The 25,779-nt window shown below is 39.3% G+C and overlaps 1 protein-coding gene across 2 annotated transcripts in view; it reads left to right on the plus strand.

The window, feature by feature from the left end:
- Atg7 (Autophagy-related 7) overlaps positions 1 to 25,779 on the plus strand; it is a 79,979-nt gene that overhangs the window by 2,025 nt on the left and 52,175 nt on the right. For both annotated transcript variants that reach the window (XM_065238316.1, XM_065238314.1), the window contains exon 5: positions 315 to 459. In XM_065238316.1, coding sequence (XP_065094388.1) covers positions 315 to 459 — 145 coding nt within the window. The remainder of the gene's footprint in view (positions 1 to 314; positions 460 to 25,779) is intronic.

Raw genomic sequence — 25,779 nt, forward strand, 5'->3', positions numbered from 1 at the left:
TGCTCATTGCCGACCACGTAATCATATGTATGACAAGTCGGAGTCTGAACGTAGTATTATAACATCAGCTATAGTCTGAACGTATCGTATCACGTATCACGTTCAGACTATACCTGAAATTAATACTACGTTCAAACTCCGACTTGATATCCAAAGTCATACATATGATTTCCGGTGAAAATTTGAAAATGCTCATTGGACGATAGACTATGTTACGTGATATCAGCTATAGTCTGAACGTAGCTATAAATTACGGTTGAAGCAAACTAGTTACATTTATTTTATTTTATTATTTGTTTATTTTTGCATTGCAGCTTAGCTGAAAAATCAATATCTTTGAACCTTACATTAATGAAGTGGAGACTGCTTCCTAGCCTAAATATAGAGATAATAAATCAAATGAAGTATCTTCTGCTTGGTGCCGGTACACTGGGGTGCGGAGTTGCTCGTTCTTTATTGGTAAGTATGATTACAAGGTTACGATAATATACCCATAATCGCATATGAGGGGGTTATAAAGAAAGGGGTGTAAGTGACTTTTATCGAATCTCTTCATCGACTTTCTCTTTCGTTAATAATTCAGCTGCAAACACATTCCTTGATTCGTGTCCCATTCTGGAGGGACCCGTACAGAAGACCGAAAACCAAAAAGGCCGAAAGCCAGAAAGGCTAAAAACCAAAAAGGCCGAAAATTTATCAAAAACTGAATTTGTTGAAAACCGCATCCAAACAATCTGTTAGCATTTCTGCTCGCACAACTAACTCGGCTCGTTAAATGGTTTGCATTCACACAAAAATGAAGCCAAGATGAAATTAGATATAGAGGTGTTCTCACTTGCTGACTTTTTGGGAAAAGCCAGTAAGTGGTAAACTGCGGGTAAGAGAAGGGTAAGGAAATGAGAGGTGCGATAGAGGTGAACGGTTTATTTACGCATACACAACATTCTGATTGGGTAGTGAGTTGCGCAAGCAGTTGAATGTGTGTAACTAGAACGTTCAGCAAAACGGACTAAGAGCAATAGAACGATTTTCAATTTGAGAATACCTCCCATATTGAATTTCATCTTGAACGAAGCCATCATCGTCATTGAAAGCACAAAAATCTGGAAAAGTAAAGCTAACTATCACTTTCTCTCTCAGCGGTGCCGGTGGTGTAGTGGTAAACTTGATTACCTCTCACCCCAGCAGGCCTGGGTTCAATCCCAGTCGGCGCCGCCGGGATGTTCTGAGGCATAACATCTCTGATCACGCCTGAGCATTTCTAGCTCAAATCGTTAAAAAAAATGTCAATTTTGCCTCGACCCCTTCTGATTTGAATGAAACATTGCTCACGTGTTCGCTGCTACTAATGGTTGCATTTTTCATTTAAATATGATTTTTTCCTCCAGAATAACTTTTGAAAAGGGCGTATAAAAAATGGATTATTTTTTTTTTCAAAAAATCATAGCTCGAAAATTATTGATCTGATCAAAATGGCATATGAGAAAAAGTTTTAGGTAGTTAAATTATCTTTGCGGAAAAAAATACACTGAAAGAAAAACTTAGTAAATTAGTATTTAAAAAACGTAAAACGATGATTATCTCAAAACACCCCCCCTTCGATCTTTATAATTTTTTTTTGCAAGAAAACTGATAAAATGCCCTAATATTTGGTGAAGAGTGTATGCTGGTAACTTTCTTAAAAAAAAATTTATAATTTTTGAAATTTTTGTTGGTTTTTACAAATTGGTGAAATTGCATATTTTTTAGTAAAATAGTAATTTATTTGGATTTTACGCATAATTTCCAAAAATATTGCATATAAAAACTTTTTTCCTAAGTCCAGCCGTTCTCAAGTTAATGCAATTAAAAAAAAATAATTATAATAATTTTCTACATTTTGGGCCATTTTCTAATGTTAGTCGTGATGTCCAGCAACGAGATGTTTTTCCATGAATATATATTAAAAAACAAACAATTCATTCTCAGATATGGTAGCTGTCAGACTTACCCGTTTCTATCTAGAGGCAGCGGAAGAGAAGCACGTTGATGTGGTCAAATGAAAGATTTGTTGAGATAAAAAACAGTATATATTTATTATTTTATTTTACAACTCATATTATTTGAATACATTGAATAATTTGGGTGTATCGTTTGAATTAGAGAATATTTTTACTGCAATTTGGTTGTTTGAAACTGGAATATAGCAACGATATTTTTGAGTTCCAGGAATTGGTTTCACTTTCTTAAAAATTGGATCAAATTCCGTGTCAGCCTTTTTGTATTCTTCCGTAGAAACATAAAAAAATGACATTTTTGTTTGAAGATCTTCTTTACGACTATTTGCCCAGTTGTACAGTTGTTAAGGGTTTGTTATAGGGTGCTCGTGTTGCTTAGCTAAACTTGCTCTGGTTGCCATTCTCTTAAGGGTACCGCCAATCGCATCACAATGACCTTTGCCGTGTGAAGTTGCAAAAAAATGCCATTCAATTTCTACATTATGCTTATCTTTAAATCCACAAAAGCTAGTAAATTTTTTTTTATGTTTTTGTATTGTGATGCTGCTCCATCTGACATAAAAATACACTTTTGGACTGTTATTTGCAACTTTAAAAATTCTAATAATTTTGAGATAAACAACTGAACTGCTACTGTGTCATGCTTTGAAATTGATTTAGGTGGAGGTTTACAACACTTGAAATTGTTATCCATCGTAAAAAACTACTTGCTTTTTAACTTGAAACGCTAAGAGAGATGAACTGAATGGAACAGGTGAAGATCGTCCCAATATATATATATATATATATATATATATGTAGCAGAATAATTACAATGTTGACATTATACCTATCTTCATTAGGTACAATTGATTATAGCAAACTTTTTTAAGTGTGAGTGTAAGAAGCCTCCACGGGGTGCCTTTTTATGTAGTTGTGATATCGCGGGATGAGCTCTTAAGGCACAATATGGTATACGTCAGAGAAGTACCTAGAGAATTTATCTCAATTACAGGTTTAATAACATATTTGTTTACCTGTTTATGTTTTGAGCCTCATACACAATTCTATCCAGGTATACAACTAATAGAGGACAGAAAAAAGGCACATGAATAGAAACGGGTAAGTCTGACAGCTACCATATTTGAGAATAAATTGTCTTTTTTTAATATATATTCATGGAAAAACATCTCGTTGCTGGACATCACGACTAACATTAGAAAATGGCCCAAAATGTAGAAAATTATTATAATTATTTTTTTCAATTGCATTAACTTGAGAACGGCTGGACTTAGGAAAAAAGTTTTTATATGCAATATTTTTGGAAATTATGCGTAAAATCCAAATAAATTACTATTTTACTAAAAAATATGCAATTTCACCAATTTGTAAAAACCAACAAAAATTTCAAAAATTATAATTTTTTTTTTAAGAAAGTTACCAGCATACACTCTTCACCAAATATTAGGGCATTTTATCAGTTTTCTTGCAAAAAAAAATTATAAAGATCGAAGGGGGGGTGTTTTGAGATAATCATCGTTTTACGTTTTTTAAATACTAATTTACTAAGTTTTTCTTTCAGTGTATTTTTTTCCGCAAAGATAATTTAACTACCTAAAACTTTTTCTCATATGCCATTTTGATCAGATCAATAATTTTCGAGCTATGATTTTTTGAAAAAAAAAATAATCCATTTTTTATACGCCCTTTTCAAAAGTTACTCTGGAGGAAAAAATCATATTTAAATGAAAAATGCAACCATTAGTAGCAGCGAACACGTGAGAAATGTTTCATTCAAATCGGAAACACTCATGACCAACCGGTTTGCGTTTTGGGCTGGAAATGCTCGCCTTCCTTCGGAAGGGAAGTAAAGCCGTTGGTCCCCGGTTCATGAGTTGATGGGTCGATAGGTAGGGTCCAGGTGTGGGAGCTGCCTTCCTGGCGTCGGTAGTATTGGTGCTCAGCACGGAAAACAAGATCGACGGAAAACAAATCTAGAAAAAAAAAATCACTTTCATTCAGCCTTGCTGCTCTTACAACTGAGTCACCTCGTTGAATTGTCCGCATTCACAAAAACGAAACCATCTTGTTCTTAAACACTCAAACAAACATAAAACTAAAGCTACCCAAATTTTAAGTTTTTTTTTTAATTTTCATTACGGAAATTGAATGGCTATTAAGAAGCTTCCATTATATTTTATTACGAAGATACAGAATAATAATTATTGTAACTTTACTTTAATAATGTAATTTAATTTATTAAAAACAAATTAACAATAGCCCGAATCTGAAAAGCGACAAAGTGGACCACCTTTTGTGTATTTCGGCCTTTTGTGGTTTTAGCCTTTAGTAATTCGGCATTCTGTGATTCGGCCTTTCGTAGTGCTCCCATTCTGGATGCTAGATAAGAACCTCCTTTATCAAACTATGTGGCAGATATAGCGCAAAATCTGTTTATAAAGCTGTGGCTATCAAAAGAGAAAGTCGATGAAGAGACACTTACACCCCTTTCCTTCTAACCCCCTCACATCAGTTCTGTCTTTGCTTTATTTCCGATTGATATGCGTCCATATGCAGTAGTACAATTCGATCAGACTACGGATAACGTTATAATGTTATAATAATTATCGACAAGAAAAATGTCATCATCATGTCATATTTTCAGATACAATTGGAGAAAACAATGTTCTAGTGATGTTTATCAAATGTCCAATCATAACCATATATGGACAACCCTGCAGAACCTTATGACCAAATAAAAAGAGGAATGCTCTTAGCAGTAAGATGTTTTGACCTGCAGTTTGTCTCAACCTGTGAGCTGCTGGTGCAGTTAGTATGTCCTCAATGATGTTCGACATAGGTCGGTTTTTCCGGTTTGCATATCCGTAAGAAAAAGAGCTGATACGATGATTTATGAATTCTCTGTGAAACCCAGTTCTTTTTGCTTTGAGTACCTTCTTAATACCAGTAGGGAAGATTTTGAATCTTGAAGAAAAAAATGCACATTTTGTTCTTTCCTGCCCGCGAGCTCAATGCACTGTCCAATTCGATATCGTTTTGATATATTGAAAGACGAATAGTCCCTCCCCATGGACATGGAGGTTGACGGTACTGAAGCAAAGGGTTATGTTTAATTTCTTTATATTTGCAACGATGATGATTTCCTATAGTGACACATATCACCTTCTTAATGCTTCAGTATGCCTCAAACGATTAATTCTTGGTTGTTAATAGAACTTCCTTGATGAAATCGGCTGATTCATGCAGGCTGAGCAATTCTGTATCAGATTTGTTCTGTATACAGAGGAACTGGGAGGGCTTATTAGAAACTTCTCACCAATAAAGTAATGTTCTTCTAGTAAATTTTGCATATAATTTTATTAATATTTTATTTTATTGAAGCATATTATTTTTGTTGCAATCAATTAGCATTAGCATACGATACAAGAGATTTAATATTACTTGCTCGTTTTTGCATAAAATAATCAATATTTATTTTACTTGTAAATTACCTTCGAAAGTTTTTTTTTCAAGTTTTTTTTCTTTTTTATTTGTGATCTGAAAATTTTCCCAGTTTGGTTAGAAGTTTCGAAGCTAACGCATGTCCACAGGCATAATAGAAAGATAGGCAGAAAAAGTGTATCATGAAGAATGGTTGCATGCACTTGCTATAGATGAGTGATTTTCGGAGTTTTGAATTCGTTAGATGTTGTAGTGGGGATTTGTATTTGTTGGATACGGGAGGAGATTGGAGGGCGGGTGTTTGACGCATAGAGCCTGTCTATTTCGCTTTCAAAGTGTCAGCGGTTTTATGATTCGTGAGCGCTCGCGATTCGTAGAATCGTTGATTGTGACTGCAAGTGGATTTGGGGGGTTTTGTGTGTCGGACGCTTGCTTTTTGGCCTCTTCTTGTGTATAACATGTGCAGAGTATCATTATAGCGTCTAATGGTTTTGAGATTCCTGGTTGCGTGAGATATATTTGTGAGAATATATTTTTGAGATTTTAGTAGTCACGTTTTGTTTGTAGTTTATATTTTATTTATTTCGTGTAATTATGGGAAATAATAGTTATTCAATAATAGATAATTCATCCATATATTCAATAATAAATTTACGAATGACTGTAATTTGGATACCTAACAATTGGGCAAAATCACTAGCAAGAATAGGTTGCGGAGTGTTCGCCTTCGAAAATATCGAAAGATAATAAATTGGAGGCGGATTCTGGTATGGAATTACAGGCTGCTATTTTGAGCAACTTATCGTCATAAAATTAAAAATTACATTTAGGTATTAGTCAAAAAATGTGGATAGTAAGTTAGATATGTTATGGTATGAACTTTTGCAACGGTTTTTAATGGTTTTTTATATTTATTTTTTTTTTAATTTTTTTTATTTATTTTTTTTTAATTTTTTTTAGTTAATTATTCTTGAACGCAGTTAAAACTAGTAGATGAGGAAGAAATATGATTATTAATTTGGTGCAAACACACAAACAAACACACACCCTGATACACAAACACATCATGACATTAGACAAGAAAACATTCAGACATTAAAACTGACGTACGAATGAGAAGAAGACATAGACAAAGACAGACCAGCGATTACCGAACCATAAAGATTTTCAAGAAGATTATGATTAATCAATATCGTGAATCCGGTGTTTAATTGGTCACCATAGACTAATCCGTGCGGCATCGTCGTCACTTGAATTTTTTTCTCATCAACCCCGATCATTGCAATCCTATGAGGATACATCTTGCTCATCTATACTCTGGCAACGTATAAATTTCCTGGCTTAAAATATTCGGAGACTTGAAGAATCAGATTGTCTTACGAAAATGCAGCCATCGTGAATATGATCATATTTTTAATTTTAGCGATATGGTGTGTGTGTGTTTTTTTTTTGCAAGGAGGAAACATTCAAAAAGCCATCGTGCCACCGCTTCACGACTGGGAGCTGACACGGTGTGTGGGATTCTTACCGCACTAAAACCTTCTTGGACGCCTTGTCCTTTTCCCCCGGAACCACTTGTCGTATTACTTCGGATGGGGCTGGGCATTACGCACTTTACCACAGCTAACTGGCGCTTCCAGGTCGCTGATCGTCTCTCCAATTTGTGAGTAATTTAGCTCCCAGCGTCACGGTTATCCCCGATCGTGGATTCAGCCTACTCTGACGGAGAGTTCTCCCGGCTTCCGCTTTCACTTCGCACTTGTGTGAGCACATTACTACTTTCTAGTTGGTCTTCTCCCCATTTTCGCTGCAGCGCTGACATGATCTGCCTTACTGCTCTGCTGACGGCGTTAAAGGTGCCCTCCTCTCGACACATTTCTTCGACGACGTTCTCCGCGCTAAGGGCGAGCATCTCCTCTCGCACAGCATCAAATCTAGGACATTTGAAGACCACGTGCTCTGGTGATTCTTCCACATTCCCACACTCCGGACAGAAGGGTGACGTTGTGTGTCCGAACCGATGCAGGTACTTCCTGAAGCAGCCATGACTAGACAGAAACTGCGTCAAGTGGAAGTTGACTTCTTCATGCTTCCTGTTCACCCAGGTCGAAAGAATCGATATTAGCCTGTGTGTCCATCTACCGTTCTCTGCTGCATCCCACTACTGCTGCCACTTAGCCATCGACACCGTTCTCACCATTTTTCGTACTCCTCTGGTTTCTCTCGTTATATAGCACTCGTAGTCCTCCACCAAGGTGATGCCGATTGGGATCATACCGGCGATAACGCATACTGCCTCACGACTCGCATGGCCATGAGCCGAAACGTACTGCTCAATTTCCTTTAGTTTTGCTTCGTTTTCAGCGCTTCAATCCAGGCTGGACCTCCGTACCTTAGTATCGATTAGGACACACTGGTCAGAAGACGCCTCTTGCTGCTGCTTCTCGCAAGCATATTCGATGTGGCTGTTAAAGTTTAGTTGGTCGTCGATCATCACTCCCAAATACTTCATATCAGCACGCGCTCCGAAACAATGGTGTGCTCTCCAACGGTGATTTCTGCCCGCTGCATTGCTTTGCAGTTACTGACCAACTTCACTTTTGTTTTGTGGTGGGCTCTACAGCTTCGCTCCTTGCCTCGGCCGCCAGCAATACGACATCGTCCGCAAAGCCAACGATCTCAACTCCTTTGGGCAGCGTGAGCGTTAGCACCCCATTGAACATTCCGTTCCACAGCGTGGGACCTAGAATGAAGCCTTGTGGAACTCCCGCCGTGATTCTAAGCGATTTCTGCCCGTGTCTGTTTCGTAGACCAGAACCCGGTTCTGGAAGTAACTACTTAGAATCCTGCAGAGGTAGTCTGGAACCCCTAATTCTATGGAGCGCCTTGGCGATGGCCTCCCAGCTGGCGCTATTGAATGCATTCTTCACATCAATCGTAATCACGGCGCAGTATCTATTTCCTCTCCGCTTCTGTTTGGAAGCTTTCTCGGCTCTGTCAATCACTGTCCGAATTGCATCCAATGTCGATCTTCCTTTACGGAATCCGAACTGCATCTCCGACAACCCGTGTTCACTCTCCGTGCATTTCGTCAGCCTGTTCAGGATGATCCTCTCCAAGAGCTTTCCGACAGTATCCAGCAAGCATATTGACCTATACGATGCAGGATCTCCTAGCGGTTTTCCGGGCTTTGGCAACAGCACAAGCTTTTGTACCTTCCACCTATTAGGGAACTGACCCTCGTCCAGACATTTCTGCAGCACTATCCTGAACATGTCCGGAAACGTCTGGATCGCTGCCAGTCCCGTGGGGAATAACCTTGGAGTGCCCCAGGGAAGTGTATTAGGGTCCCTGTTATTTATTATGTATATTAATGACTTGCGACGTGTTTAACGATCTTGCGACATTAATTTTTTGCAGATGATACTGTGTTATTCATTGCAGCTAAGGATTTAAATGATGCCGTTTTACACTTGAACAAAGATTTGCGTTCTCTAAGTAGATGGTTGAAGTATAAGCAGTTGAAATTGAATACAAGTAAAACTAAATTTTTGGTAATTTCGCGGAATCGAGTAAATGAGAACGTCTCTGTTGTAATTGATGCTAAGACTACCCGAAAAAAAAAATTACAGTGAAATTTTCAGTGGAAACAATGCTCTAACATTAATATTTATTGTCGACAATAAAAATGATTGTTATAATGTTGTACCCTTCCGAAAACGGCAAAAGTGCTACCTAGATGTACAATGAAGGTACATAATAAAATTTTGTTACAATGATTTTTATCGTATTTTTCATTTATTTTATTGTTAACATGATTCGATCATGAACAATAATGAACAACTCTATTACAATAAAAATTGTTGTTACATTAAATATTGATGTGTTTTCATTGTGGGTTACGTCACGAACAATAAAAATAAGTCTAATTGGAGCATGCAGACTATGAGAGGGTCAGCAACACTGCCAATGTAATCAAGATGGGTGCTGCCCGTATGGCTCTGGCTTTGACAGTTCGTTTGGCTGACCGATATCGGACTTGCTCTATTCGTTGCCAAGTCAATTGAACGCCTACGACCAGATCGGTTTGAGTTGAATTCAACTCACCTGCCTCATCTAAATCCCGCTTAATGCAGACCTTTTCCGTGCAGTCAATAATCATACAATAATAATAAAAAAAAATCCACCACTTAAAGATATCAGGAAGGAATTCTCAGGTGGAAGCATATTTCATGGGCGATTCTCTCCAGTCGAATGTATTAACTTATCAACGACGCTCAACCACCAAGGAGGTGTGACCTAGGGAGATCGAGTGCAGGGGAATTGGCCTGCATTTCTCACATGTTCCGGATCTAATCTCAATCCAAAACCAGTAAAAAAAGGACTCACCCGTAACAGACATACTACCCCCTTCCATTCCCGGGGCGATGTTTTATTTTTTGGTTTTTTTTTAAGTCGATAAAGTAGATCTGTCTAGCCAACACATATGATCTAAAGTACACTGTTATTTTTTCTCCTCAATAAATTCGCCACCCAACAGTAAAATAACAATAAAATGTACTGCTATTGAAAAAAAATATATGGGGAAATCACGAAAATTTCATTGTTAAGATACTTAACAACCCCCCTTTTTTATTGTAAATTTTCCATTTACCATGAAATTTACTGTTTAGTACAACATAAATCAAGGTAAATTTATTGTAGACGTAACAATATAAATCATTGTTAAGATAATAATTTTCGTCTTATTGTTACATTGTTTTTTATGTATTTTTGTTGTTATTTTTTTTCGGGTATTGATCGCGCTCGGGAGATTAAATATCTTGGCGTGATTATTGATGACACACTTAAGTTCAACTCTCACATTGACAATGTCATCAAGAAAATTGCCAAGAAGTATGGAATTCTATGTCGACTACGATTTAACTATTGCCAGTAAAATACAGCTATACAAATCAATCATCTCTCCTCATCTAGACTTTTGCCCTTCCATTTTATTCCTGGCCAATGCAACACAAATATCGAGATTACAGCGCTTGCAGAGTAAAATAATACGTTTGATTTTGAGATGCAATAGATTGACTTCCTCAACTTTGATGCTAGACGCCTTACAATGGTTGTCGATGAAGCAACGAATTGTATATTTGACTATGGTGTTCATTTTTAGAGTAGTTAACGGTTTGCTGCCTCGATATTTGTGTGATGGAATTGAAAGAGGAAGTGACTTTCATAGATATAATAGTAGAAACGCGGGTGAAATAAAAACACAACATTGTGCTTCACAAAATTCATTATATTATAAAGGAATAAATGTTTTCAATTCGATGCGTAGATATATCAAACGTTCAGCAACACTTACATAATTTAAAAGACACTGCATTTCACACGTGTCTTTTGAACACCCGAAAAAAAAATAACAACAAAAATACATTAAAAAACAATGTAACAATAAGACGAAAATTATTGTCTTAACAATGATTTATATTGTTATGTCTACAATAAATTTACTATGATTTATGTTGTACTAAACAGTAAATTTCATGGTAAATAGAAAATTTACAATAAAGAAGGGGGGTTGTTAAGTATCTTAACAATGAAATTTTCGAGATTTCCCCATGTAATTTATTTTCAATAACATTATATATTATTGTTATTTTACTGTTGGTTGGCGAATTTATTGATTTAAAAAATAACAGTGTACTTTAGAGTGTATGTGTTGGCTTGACAGATCTACTTTATCGACGCGCTCGATCTCCCTAGGTCACGTCTCCTTGGTGGTTGTGCGGCGTTGATAAGTTAATGCATTCGACTGGAGAGAACAAAATATGCTTCCACCTGAGAGTTCCTTCCTGACATTTTCAAGTGGTGGATTTTTTTATTATTATTGTATGATTATTGACTGCACGGAAAAGGTCTACATTAAGCGGGATTTAGATGAAGCAGGTGAGTTGAATTCAACTCAAACCGATCTGGTCGTAGGCGTTCAATTGACTTGGCAACGATAGAGCAAGTCCGATATCGGTCAGATTTCTGGACTTTCATTTCGCAGTTCAAGTGAGTTGAACGCTGAATTAAACCATCTTAACTCAGCTTTAGAGAGTGTCTAGGATAAGAGATGAGCGGACGCGGACTGGCTGGTTTTGAGCCAAACGAACTGTCAAAGCCAGAGTCATACGAGCAGCGGCTATCTTGATTACATTGGCAGTGTTGCTAACCCTCTCTGCATGCTTCAATCAGATTTATTTTTATTGTTTTATTGTTGAAAACACACCAATATTTAATGTAACAACAATTTTTATTGTAATAGATTTGTTCATTATTGTTCATGATCGAATCATGTTAACAATAAAATAAATGAAAAATACGATAAAAATCATTGTAACAACATTTTATTATGTACATTCATTGTACATCTAGGTAGCAGTTTTGCCGTTTTCGGAAGGGTACAACATTATAACAATCATTTTTATTGTCGACAATAAATATTAATGTTAGAGCATTGTTTCCACTGAAAATTTCACTGTAATTTTTTTTTCGGGCAGTTATCCAGTGATTTTTTTTTATGAATTGACAAATTATGCATCTTGACGAAGTTATCTCTAACGGATTATTGTATATGGATAGCTGTCATAACGACTTTTTTTTAATAATTATTGTAGCATTCCAAACTATATCTGTTCGCCACGATGGTGATGATAGATTTTAAATATTTGATTTAATAGTAGATAAATTAAAAACTAAAAGTAGTCTACAAAGGTTTGAGCCTCGCGCGCGTATTACGGATATAGAAGAGTAAATTTAACAGTTGATAAAAAAAATGCAATTTTGAAGCTTATTTGGAAGATACCTTGAGTTAGTAGTAAGTTTTCTGGCAAATGTTGGGGTTCGTGAGCATTCCTGACATTGCTGAAAATTGTGATAGCATCAGATTGCAGGGTTGCTAGTGTACTAGGGTGCTTTGTTGATTGTTCATTAACTCTTGATTGCTTGTAATACTTATGAATATTTTAGATGGACAAAAAGGCGAGCTAAGAGGTGGACGCCTGAGCTTTTCCACATTTATATCACTGTGAAGCAACTGTAAACTCTAGAGGGAATTTATATCTGTAACTGAAACCAGTTCGATTTTGTTTGCTAACCTGGTTAAAATGCCATATTTAATTATCTTAACGATAAATCGTCCAGCTCAAACCTTTCTAGGGGTAAGACGTGAGACCATCATCATCATCATCATCATCATCAACGCCACGTTGGGAATTCCATCTGGGTCGGGAGCTTTCTTCGCCTTCAACCCTTTCGCTGCTGCTAGGAGTTCCTCATTGGAGGCTTGTTCAACGTTGTCTCCATCTTCCTTGCCATATGGTTTAGGTGGCCAGTTCGTTGGGTCATGCTGTGGGAAAAGTCCCTCCTCGATGACTTTCAGCTTGTTGGGGCACATTTCAACCGACATCGTTGAACCTCTGATGTTCGCCATCGCGACTCGGTATGCGTTGCCCCAGGGGTTGGCATCGGCATCGCGGCACAGTTCCTTGAAGCTGTTTGACTTGCTCAGCTTTATCTTTCGTTTTAGTGCAGCCCTGGTCTCTCGGAACACCACCCTGCGCTCATCTCTGTCTGCTTCCGTTCTTGCTCTCTGAACGCGCCTTCTGGCTAGAAGACAACTAGCACGGAGGGTGCTAATTTCCTCGTTCCACCAGTAAGCTGGACGCCGCCTGTTCGTTGGCTCCAGTTTTCTCGGCATAGTTGTGTCACATGCCCTTGCTAATGATTCGGCCATAATGGATTCCCTACCATCTTTGCGGAACGTGCTGCTGGTTCCTAAATTGGCCAGACTGACGTTCAACTTTGCCAGAGCTTCCAGCAGGCTATACCCTCTTGCGTTGGTACACCTGCTCCCCAATCCACTGCCCAAGCATTGAAATCTCCTGCAATGACGACTGGTTTCCGTCTAATGAGTTCTCCGGTGAGCCCATCTAGCATCTGGTGAAACTGCTCAATTGTCCATCTCGGGGGTGCGTAGCAACTACATACATAGATTCCATTGATTTTGGCGATCACGAAACCTTCGTATGAGCCCGCCACCACTTGTTGAATGGGACACCTGCCCATGACTTGTATGGCCGTCATTCCTGCTCTATCCGCCACCCAGTTACCATTATCGAGAGGGACTCGATATGGCTCTGCAATGATAGCAACATCGCACTTTGTTTCCGTTGTCGACTGCCACAACAGTTGCTGTGTTGTTTTGCAATGATTGAGATTTATTTGGGTTACCTCCATTATTGCTGGCCCACCATCGCCTTCTTGAACTCTGGGCACCTGAAACTTCTCGTCACATGGCTGTTTTCGTCCTCCTTTTTGCAGAGCATGCACCTCGGTTGCTTTGTACAGTCTTTTGCAACGTGCCTCTCCGCATTTCCTTCACAGATCAGATCTGTTAGAGCCTGGTGACCGAAGCCCATGCATTTGTAGCATCTCTCCATTTTCTTAGACTTAGCTTTCAACGGGCACACTGACCACCCAACCTTTATTCGGCCTGTCTTCAGCAGCTCGTTAGCTGCGTCCGAAGAAAGTCGTATCGACGCCGTCTGCGTGCCACTATACGCCTTCCTCAACCGAATTGCCATTGGTACGTCTCCCAGGTTGCATTGCACCTTCCGCGCACTTTTCAACTCGTCTTCCGTTGTGATCTCGTCTAGATCCCTGCACTCGACCACTGACTCCTGGGATAAGGCTCTTACGTTCGCCGTCCCGCCAAGAGATTTTTCGACTAGCTCCTTAAAAGCTGCGCTGGTTACATAGGATCCCTTTTCAGCTCAAATAGCATCTCGCCTTTCTGGGTTCGCCTGGTTTTCACCACGTTCTCGCCTGGTTGTTTCAACTCCGGATCCTCTCTCACTTTCCGGAGGAGTGCTGCGTAAGACGTTTTGTCCTTCACCTCAACAACCAGAGCGTCACCCTTGTTTCTCTCCCTACGAGGCCTAGGCTTCTCCTTGTTCTTCCTGTCTTCCTTCTTCTCTTCCTTCTTCCTCGCTTACTCTTCTTTCTTCCTAACTTCATCTTCCTTCTGTTTTTTTCTTCCTCTTCTTCTGGTTCTTGACTTTACGCCACCCACCATTTTCTCCCATGATGCCTTCGTCGTCATCTCTGCGTTTTTTGGGCTCCTCCTCATCTCTTGGCGTGTCCCTATCTCTCTTTTCAGGACGTGGATTTGTAGGTCCCTTTGGCGTCTCATGTGCTTCAGCCAGTGTTATGCTCTTCTTGGTCTCCAGCAGAGCCTTTTCGGCATTTTCTCCACTCTTGGAATTCTCCATCTGCCACTGTTATGCCGGATTTGATTCCAATCACAAGTTGCTTGATCTCTTTGTGTACGTTGTTTTTATCCTTAACGAACACATAGAGTTCATCGATCTTCCTCCTGACCTCCGTCATTTTGGTTCTGCCAAGTTGCAGTTCTTGAGATTTGCTACTGCTGGATATCGGTGTGAATATCTGGCTGAGCTCAACGCCTGGCTGCTCTCCTTGGGACTTACTGCTGCTGATGGAACTCGCAGTGGCCCCCAGGTTCGACACTGGTGATCTCTGAAATATCTCGCTCCTTGTGAACACGTTCGCTCCTCCGTTTTCACTGCCTGGTGTCTTTCCGTCGTCCTTCATTTTTTTTTTGGTTTTTTTTCATTTTCGTCATTTTTGTTTTCACTCCGATTTTCTCCATTCTGATGGGTCCCCCCTCCGACCAAAGGTAGGTATGAGAAGAAGAAGTCGGAAGATGGAAAGGCGAATTTGGCTGCTGAAGTTCTGGGCGGGATGGCGATGTGTCTGATGGCTGTGAAGACCTCTAGCGCAAACCGGTGGTACTTGGACTCCGGTGCTACGTCTCACATGACCAGTGACAAGAAGCTCCTTAAGAACGTGAACGCAGCGAAGCAGCCGAAAATTTGTCTGGCTGACGGAACCAAAATTAAGTCGAGCGGTGCTGGAAGCGGAAAGGTGGTGTCAGTTACCGGCAAAGGTATTCGGATGGATGTCACTTTGAACGAAGTGTACCATGTCCCTTCGTTGTCAGGAAACCTGCTCTCGGTGAGTGAAATTTGTGATTTGGCTTACAATGTTTTATTCGATCGAGCTGGATGCAAAATTTTGAAAGGTCAGGAAGCTGTGTTGGTGGGCGAGAGGAGTGGTGGCTTATACCGTTTGAAGCAATTTTCTCACCAAGCACTTGTGACCAAGGCTGCGCATCCGGACCTGTGTGAGTACCTGTGGCATCGAAGATTCGGGCATCGTGATCCTGAGGCGGTATCGAAGATAGTGCGTGAAGGATTGGGCTTCGGGCTGAAATTTCAGAAATGTGAAATTCAGTCCATTTGTGGAGTGTGCTGTGAAGGAAAGATGAGCCGTATACCATTTCCAAAATAATCCAGCAGCAAGTCTGAAGCTGTGGGCGATTTAGTGAATTCAGACCTTGGGAGTCCAATGGAGAAGGCAACACCCAGTGGTTACAGGTACTACATGACGATGGTGGACGACTATAGTTGCTAGTTTATTTGTTGAAAGGAAAGTCGGACACTAAACAGAAGAACAGGGAATACTGTGCGTTGGTGAAGAACCAATTTGGGCGTGCTCCGAAAGTTATTAGAACAGACGGAAACGGGGAGTATTCTAGTGCATCTTTAAGGAGCTACCTGGCTGAGAGTATTACTCTGCAGCAAACAGCACCCTATTCACCACAGCAAAATGGGAAGGCGGAACGTAATAACCGGTATGAAGTAGAGATGGTGAGGTGTTTGTTGGCGGAGTCGGGTCTCGACAAGAAATACTCGGGCGAAGCGATTTGTACTGCAAACTATCTGCAGGTGTTCTCGCGAACGATCCTGTCAATGGCACCCGGATCCCGGTGTCCGAGCTTCCGATGCCACATGCCAATTTAACTTTCCGTTCTTTCTCTCTTCGATCTTCCGCAAACTTGGGGCATTCCCGACGAAAGTGGCCCTCTCGCTTGCAATAGTGACATGTTTTCTTTATTTCATGCTTCCCTTTCAAAGCTTTGTCATGTTCTGCAGCATTGTCAGTACGCCTTCTCCACTCGTCAATCAATTTACCTTTGACGAATTCATGATCAAGTTCTTCGTCATTTCTGCTCTCAAGCGCTACGATTAGCGTATCACCCATCGATTCCTAACGCTGTGACAACTCCATCACATTTGCTACATGATCCACCATATTGCCATCTTCTTCTAGTTGCAGCCGCAGCAACATCCGCGATACATGAACTTTATTAACGAGCAACCGCCCACGGTGGAAACTCTCCAAAGATCTCCACATTTCTCGAGCGATTACGGCTTTCATCACATGCGTGAGTTGATTATTCTCTAAAGCAAGGCGCATCTGGCTGGTTCAGCACGTTAAACACTATCTCGTACAATTCCTCCTTTATGAGAATAAGTTCCATCCGAAATTTCCACGTAACATCATTCGTATCACCGAGTTTCTCAATCACGAATTTCGCATCCGCCATTTTGATTTGTTTTGCTTTGCCGGTCTCAAACGAGAAAAAAAACTATTTTTCGCGAAGGTATTCTCCGCGATTTACTTTAACGAGTTCCAAACATCTGAAGTAAAACACAACAGTTAGTAGAGTAAATTAAACTTACAGGTTGAAGGTTCACACATTATAAAAATAACAAAATAGAGATTTGCAGTTCGAGAGCTCTCTGCTGTGTCGCGCACTTTTAGATGAACGCAATTTATAGTTGAGAGTGTACGGGGGGTGTACCGATGTACGCTGTATTTTTCATCATATTCTTGTGTAAAGGGCACCGCCGTCGAGTTTGAGCTTGTGTAAATCCCAGGTTCTATCATATTAAGGAGACTTATAGTAACATTGCTTGACTATCGTGTGTTTTGTGAAACTTAAAATCGCCATCAACGTCACCATCGGGGCTGTTGCAATAACAACGCGATCGTAGCTTGTATGGTGTGATATGAGGGGCTTGGTGGCCTTAGAGCGCCTATTTTTGCTTACTGAGTAGAAAATCATAAGTTTAATCTCAATCCCCTCCACATTCAAGATTAGTTAATCGCTTTATTTGTTAATGTGAATACATTGGAATAACAGCAAATCGATCATTGGTATGTTGTAATAAAAGGCACTAGCCACTAGGCAAACGTTTTTGCTTACTGAGCAGAATACCGTGGGTTCAATCCCAAGCTCCTTCGCGTTGTATGATCGTTAACACATCAATTCAGCTTATCGTTTACCAACACGAACCCTGCTGCATTTGATGCTATTGATTCCTCGTAAATTTCCATAACGAAATCATTGTTATGATTTCATGGAATGGCATTTTTTTTTTGATTTCATGATTGTTTATTCATGAAAATAGAATCGGATTACGGAATTTTGTTGATGAAAAAATTTAGAGCCAATTTAATATAAATGATTGTCCATGCCTGCCCATAGTAACTGAAAAAAAGTTGGAAGGGTTGTATACTATATACGACCGCAGGGTTGGCGTTGGATAACGTCTGTTATGTGTTGTACTTAATTGTGTATATTATATTTTAGGAATATTCCTTAATAACTCTTTTGCGAAAGTTTGGTGGCCCTGAAAAGGGCCATTTTGTTGGGCTGATGTTGTTGACAATGATGGAACGGGCGACCTTGTTGGACGCTTATATAGTAGAACAGAAATAATCAGAGGTGTCAGATACTCGCATACGTACGTTAAACTCTTTCTTGATAATGTTGTGGCCATTTTTCTAACGCGCTCGGCGTAGTTGCCCTTGCGGAGCAGACGGTGAATACGACCGACTGAGAACTGCAGCAGCTGGGCATTCCATGACGGCGGCCCAGTATACCGGAGCACTGGCACCAACGCACTCGGTGTAGTTGCCCTTTCGCCCCCAGGCTCTGCTGCCGCTGCTCTGCTGCCGCTGCTCTGCTGCCGTTGCTCTGCTTCCGCTGCTCTGCTGCTGGGTCGACGATCGGATAGACAATGATGAAACGGGCGACCTTGTTGGACGCTTATATAGTAGAACAGAAAATATCAGAGGTGTCAGATACTCGCATCTGATGTCTCGGTTGGAAAAAGTATAAAAATATAAAAAAATCAATCGATTTTCACCATCTTTAGACAATGGTTTACTTTTAACCATTTTTTAATAGTTTACAGAATGAAATCAATAGTTTTGAAACATTCAGCAAATTGCTAGAAATATTTCCCATCGATTGATGCTATTATCTCGTAAATCTATCGAGAGACGGTTGAGTTATTATCGTTCAAAATCTTTTAATTTTCCGTAACGCATCCAAAATGACTGTTTTCAATTTTGTACCCCCGTATGTTGCCGAAAGACGTTATCCAACGTCAAAAATACGACTGCTGACCGGTTACTTCAAGTCAACAAGAAGTCCGAAATGTGCCAGCAGATCAGCACCAATGATTTCCCCACTAACATCAGCTGTTATGAACCGCCAAGTAAAACGTCGTCTTATGCCAAGGTCCACCGATACAAATTAGCAGCCGTAGCTGTTGATCTTCGTTCCATTGGCTGCACACTCATCTTCAACTGTCAAATTTCTGCAGTAAGCAATTCAATCTCGTCAATTCGAATCATGCTGATCGCATTGGCGGCTGTTTGATCCCTCGCGGGAGTGCTGACTAGAAGAGTCAATCATTTTATCGCCCAATTCAGCCAATTTTGGTAGGCTTCCGTCACTAATGGTCAACACAGTTTTGATATTAGCTGGCATCCGTTGCAGAAAAAGCATTTTTATCAAATTAACATCAATATTCAAACTAGTTGTGATTTCGTTCATCCGAACAAGCAAATTATACCTTAATCTGGTTTGATACCAGATCCGGCACATGGTATATTACGCTCTGATCGATTTTTGCAATTATATGCCATTGGCAAACACGATCTTGGATCTTCCCGGCACAACCCCATGTCCATTCCCGATGTAAATTTTTTGACCGGGAAGCTGCTTAAAATCGAGTTTGACGTATGTTTCGTCGTCGATCAAAGGCAGGCCTTGTGTTTCGTCAAAACACGGTCGTACAAGAGCCTTGTATGGCCACGGAATTCTACTTCATGTGCCGGTTCGGATGTTTACTGGCTTTGTACGACTTGTATCCTTCCCTGGGAAGGATGTTCCGCACCGTTTGAAAGTTGGCGGTGTACCTTTTGGCTACATCTCGGATCAAAAGACCGGGGTTGGCTTTAACGCACCTCAACACCTTGCTAACGATCTCTGGTTCCAGTTTTTTCGTAGGCCCGCTGATTCCTTTCCACATTCAGGGTTTCCTTGTAGGTTTTGAGCACTCGACAAACGGTTGTTTTCGGCATCTTTAGCACTTTAGCCAGCTTGGAACCGGACAACTCCGGATTTTCCAGGTGTCTGTACAAAATATTTTTTTCTTCTTTCGAGTTATATTTGACGTTATTTCTGAACGCAATCGACTACTTTGATCAAACTTGTACCATGAACTTGGTACCTCTCTATAGAAGTGTAAACAAACAACTGTCAAAGTTTTTCGATTTCCTACACTAGAGGCGTGCTAGCGGCGCGCGAGGAGCGTACTAATTTACTTTTAGTCAGCATTTACAGGATATTTCAAGGCTACCCAGGTTTGAGTTGGATCCGCCAATGTTGGTCGGAGTTGGGGCTACTCAGTAGTCAGGTTGACTTCTCAGGGTTGACTGTGTTGGGATTGCCAGGGAGACGGATGAACATCATCGATCGGATTCAGGATTCATTGGACCTTTATCATTCCCAGCTTGGTTTGCTCATTGTGTGGCCTCGCTTTTGACCAATGTGAGCGGGTCCTGCTTGGGTTTAAGTACATAGTTTTGAGGTAGCGAGGTAGGTACTATAGTTACATATGTGTATTATTTAAAATAATTCTATATTTTTTAAACCTTGCTCTGCTGTGCTACGTTACAGAACATTGTAGCGTCTTATATTTTATAGGATGCCATTATTTAGGGTTGTAATCTGATGCTGAATGCGTTGCCATCTGATGCTGAATGCGTACATACATTCATAAGTAAAGAACGTTCGGTCAATCTTTAATTAGAAACCATAAAGAACATTTTCAATCCCAATGCAGAAAGGACAGAAATTTTCCAGAACGTAGAACGTGGTACCTTGTCAGTGGCTTGAACGTGAGGAAGTAATATGAAGATGGGTACCCGTGGTCTACGACACACATTAAACGTCGGGCGACTCGATTTGTGGACCGCATTACATCATTCGAGATAATTTCAATTACTATAAATATAACCATTACATTACAGTTTTATTAACCATATTATTTTACTTTTGTAGAGTGTCCAATATATACAATTATTGTTGAAGTATTGCGCATTTCACACCAAATTGAACTAATCAGCGCGTTTTCACTTATTAAAAAGTGTGATAAAATTGCAAGTTTACGTCTAATCGTCTTGGTGTCTTCGGTGTACTTATTCCTTATGATGCTAGCAATAAGTGCTCTGCAGACATCAAAACGATTTGACGGAAACGTGCACTTTTATCACACTTTTTGCATTTTTGGGACAGTCCAGTTTCCGATGCAATCAGCAATATTATCATTGAAAAATATTGTTTAATGCCCAAATAACCCAGATGTTTCGGTATTATTATTCATTACTAAAACATTCATAACATCTTATGGGGCGCTGTATCAGTCTATGGCACATAAAGTAACATTAAAATATTGTGGGGTAAAGGAAGTTGAAACACAAAAAATAAAATCTTGGTTGTTCGTAATTTGTCATACTTATTTATTATCATATATTGCATTTCACTATATATTTTATAAACACTAAATTTTGCACGTTTATATTTAAAGTATTCTGTATATTCATAAATGTTGGAACGGGAGGGTGAATCATCACTGGACAGTGGAGTGGAGTGTCAACCGGACCCTAATAAAAAACCATACACGAATGATAACCCAAATGATTGAACTATTACACAAATGGTTTGGATTATACCCCGAACACGTCGTTAAGCAAAATAACCATATGAATTTTATTAGGGGCGTCTAGAGGGTAATGTGCACTGTCATCCTAGATAGTTACAGCGGCTATAGAACCAAGCGGCTAAAAATTATGAATACGTGGTACTTGTGCTATTGATGTCTCAGTCGTTTAATCCATGGTAACTGCAGATATTTATTATTTGGAATGATTAAAAAAAACAGTGAAATTGTTCCACAAAACTGAAAATCGTACAGGGGAAAACTTGTCGAAATACGGTCGACCGTATTTCGACAAGTTTTCCCCTGTGCGATTTTCAAAATATGTACTCATGTTTTTCGGTGATGATTGATGAAATCAAACTACGCGAGTATGATATAAAGAAACAAGGGCAAGAAGGTCACCCTAACGATAGTCCATTGATATATGCGATCCTGTGAATATTTTTAGGAGTACACCGAATTGTAAGTTTATAACAATGTCTTCATGGTTCATCATTTAACTTAAAATTAAACCCCAACAAAAACTGTTAATGATTTTTTTTTATTTCATGTCGCACCTACTCTTAAAACATGCTACGGGGCAAGAGTGCCACTATTATGAGGTAAATAGGCCATTCGCCTAAAATTAAGTGAAACAGATTAATGTTTATTTATGAACAACTATTTACTATTCTTTAGCATGCCAGCAAAAGTTTTAATTGTTTATTCAATTGAAATATTGAATTTACAAATATTTTATTGTACAAAACATAAAAACCATGTGCTGTCAAAGAATTCAAATGGAAATCATGTTTGATAGGGGCTGTTCATAAACTACGTAGACAGTTTTTTGAGATTCTTGACCCCCCCCCCCTCCCCCTGCGTAGACAATTGTCCATACAAAAAAAAATTAAATTTGTATGGGCCGTGGATAATTGCCAATTATACAGATATAATTCGATGACTTCCCTGACTTGTGGTTCAGATTTGGCAGTGTCCAGGAATTGATAATGAAGTCGATCTTTGCCATGCCAGTACAGTGTAGTGGATTGCGCAGTGAACCATGTACCAAGTATCAATGGCAAGTGTCAGTATTAACAGCAACTGAACTGGCATAAAAACTATTTCGATGATACGCTCGACGTGAAGGTACTATCAGGAAGTGTTTGAAGTGCAGTGAAAATGCACAGAAAACGGATCACAGTTCCAGTGCCGGCCTATTTTGAGTACAGTCAGGCCGTTAGTAATTACCAGATGTTGGCGAGATCTCATCAATTGGATTTATCACGGTGCTTATCCTTGGAAATTGAAATCAAGCTATGAATTATTGAAATATGTTTTTCGTTTGCTAAATGACTATACATGTTGTGCCATACAATATATGCAATTATTTACTTAATCCTTATCAAATCAACAATATGCGAAGGCAATTAATATGTAGTAAATTCTACTATGCAATAAACTTAGTAAAAACATGTATATTCCATGTCCGCATCGTGCTCTCTTGCCGTGCGGATCTATTTGCTTTTTGCTTAAGGAAGTGTTACTACTACCTAAAGCTACAACAAATTTAAACAGCACTTTTCAGTGCTCAACCTGTAAAAATTTTCTACCTTGTTCAACTCTTATTCCTCTTCGATCCTTGTTTGGACCCTACCCGAGGTAATCCTTCTTGGATACCGATTTGGAAAATTCCTTTTCGATCCTTCAGATTCTTATAGTAATCTGCTTGGAAGTCGATTTGGATAAAAATTTACTGCCGCCATGGCACCTAAACGCAAAAGAAAAGGGCAAACTCTTGACCGCCCTTCTGATGAAATTAATTTGAGTAATCAATTTGATTTGCTCACGGATGATGAGAATGATCCATCATCCAAGAAATATTCTAGTAAGCTTTCCCGGCTTAATGCCAAGAAGGAAAAGTTTCCCCCTATTGTGATAACCACTTCCGATTTCCATGCTCTTCGCATGGAACTTTTGAACTTCGTGAAAGTTAAGTTTTCACTACAAATTGGACGTCGGGGTGAATGCCGTGTATTGGCTGAAACCTTGGACGGATTTAAATGTCTTCTCAAGTATCTTACTGAGAAGAAGCACAAATTTTTTACTTACGACACTAAAACTGAACGTGTGTTCAAGGTTGTCATGAAAGGACTGCCCAGTGGTGAATCCCTGGATCAGATTGAAGATGAACTGGCAAAATTACTTGAAGTTGTGCCACTCCAAGTAATCAAAATGAAAATGAAATCCCGTCTTGGCGATTCGCGCAACGGGATTTCTAATGATTTTTATTTAGTTCACTTCAAGTCTAGTGAACTAAACAACCTTAAGGCCTTAGAAAAAGCTAGCCTTATGCTCCATGTCCGAGTGAAGTGGGAACACTTCAGGAATACTGGAGGAAATTTCCAAAACCTCACTCAGTGCCGTAAGTGCCAGGGATGGGGTCACGGAACTAAAAATTGCTACATGCCAGCTAAATGCATGAATTGTGGTGATTCCTCTCACGCAAAGGACGACTGTCCTGTGAAGGAAGATCCTAAGAAATTTAAATGTTCAAATTGTGGTGAAACCACAAATCCAATTTTTGGGAATGTAAGACTCGTAAAGCGATCCTACTATCTCGTTCTAACCGTCAGGTAGGAAACGCTCAACGTTTCCGACCAGGTACAAATTCCTCTGCTGTTAACAACGTTTTTTTTTAATTCTTTATTTAAGAGATTTTTAGCCTTAGGCTAGTTCATCTCTACTCTGTTAACAACGGTCAGCGAGGAACAAATTCTACATTCGTACCCGTAAGTACAAATATCACCCCTGCTTCAAATGTTTCATCTGTACCTACTCCCCTCGCTGCTAACAATGTTCAGCGAGTTAATGGAGCTACCTATGCTGCTATTGCAGCGGGTAGAAATCAAAATACTAACCAATGTTCTAACGGAAATTTTGACAATTTTGACTTAGGAAACATTACTGCCCCTAAAATGGAATTTCTACAGAATTCATTAATTGACATGATTTTGCTTAAATCTAACTCCATGTTTGATGCTATTCAAACTGGAGTAACATTTTCTAATAATATTGTCATGACTTTAAAATTCAGTAATGGATTTTAAAGCTTAATGCATTTTAAATTGGAATGCTCGATCTCTTAAAGATAATGAAGACGAGCTATTTAACTTTTTGAGAGTTCATAACGTGCATATTGCCGTTATAACTGAAACGTTTCTTAAACCTGACCATAAGGTTAAGAAGGACTCAAATTATTTAATTTATAGAAATGATCGTCTTGATGGACCCTGTGGTGGCGTTGCCATCATTGTTCATAGACGAATCAAACATCAAATTCTTTCTTCATTTGAAACCAAAGTTTTTGAAACTTTGGGAGTTTCTGTTGAAACAAAATTTGGACAACTTACGTTTATAGCTGCCTATTTGCCATTCCAATGCGTGGGTCAGCAAAAGAGTTTTCTCAAGGGTGACCTTCAGAAACTTACTCGTCATAGGTCTAAATTCTTCATTATTGGTGATTGTAATGCGCTCATGGAATAATGCTCAAAGCAATTCCAATGGTAATATTCTGTTTGATGATTGTTCTGCAGGTTATTGCACTATTCAATATCCAAACAGCCCAACATGCTTTTCTTCTGCAAGAAATCCCTCAACTATTGATTTGGTCTTAACTGATTCATGTCAACTTTGTAGCCAATTGGTTACCCATGCTGACTTCTGATCACCTTCCAGTAACTTTTGAAATATCCCAAGAAATAATTTCTAATCCCAACAGCTCTACTTTCAATTACCATAGGGTTGATTGGGAGCAATATCGAACATTTATGGAATATAACTTCGATCCAAACATTCCTTTGCAAACCAAAGATGAAATTAATTATGCTCATGAATCTCTGACTACTTCTATAGTTGAAGCAAGAGCTGCATCAGTACCAAAATGCGAGGTTAAATTCGATTCAATTATAATAGACGACGATCTTCAGCTCTTGATCCGTCTTAAAAATGTCCGTAGGAGACAATATCAAAGAACACGCGATCCTGCCATGAAAGTTATCTGGCGGGATTTGCAAAAACAAATTAAAAAGCGATTCTCTGCCCTGAGGAACAAAACTTTTGAAAATAATGTTTCTACATTAGACCCGAGTTCCAAACCCTTTTGGAAACTCACAAAAATTTTGAAAAAACCTCAAAAGCCAATTCCAGCGCTTAAAGAAGGTGGTAAAATTTTGATCACAAATTTGGAAAAAGCTCAGAAACTTGCTAAGCAATTCGAGAGTTCCCATAATTTCAGTTTGGGTCTTACTAGTCCTATTGAGAATCAGGTTGCTCGGGATTATCTGAATATTTTCTCTCGGGAATTTGGACGA

Source organism: Ochlerotatus camptorhynchus, unplaced genomic scaffold (assembly GCF_037179485.1).
Source record: "Ochlerotatus camptorhynchus isolate MF236.1 unplaced genomic scaffold, CSIRO-AGI_Acam_v1.1 ptg000760l, whole genome shotgun sequence".
NCBI lineage: Eukaryota > Metazoa > Arthropoda > Insecta > Diptera > Culicidae > Ochlerotatus > Ochlerotatus camptorhynchus.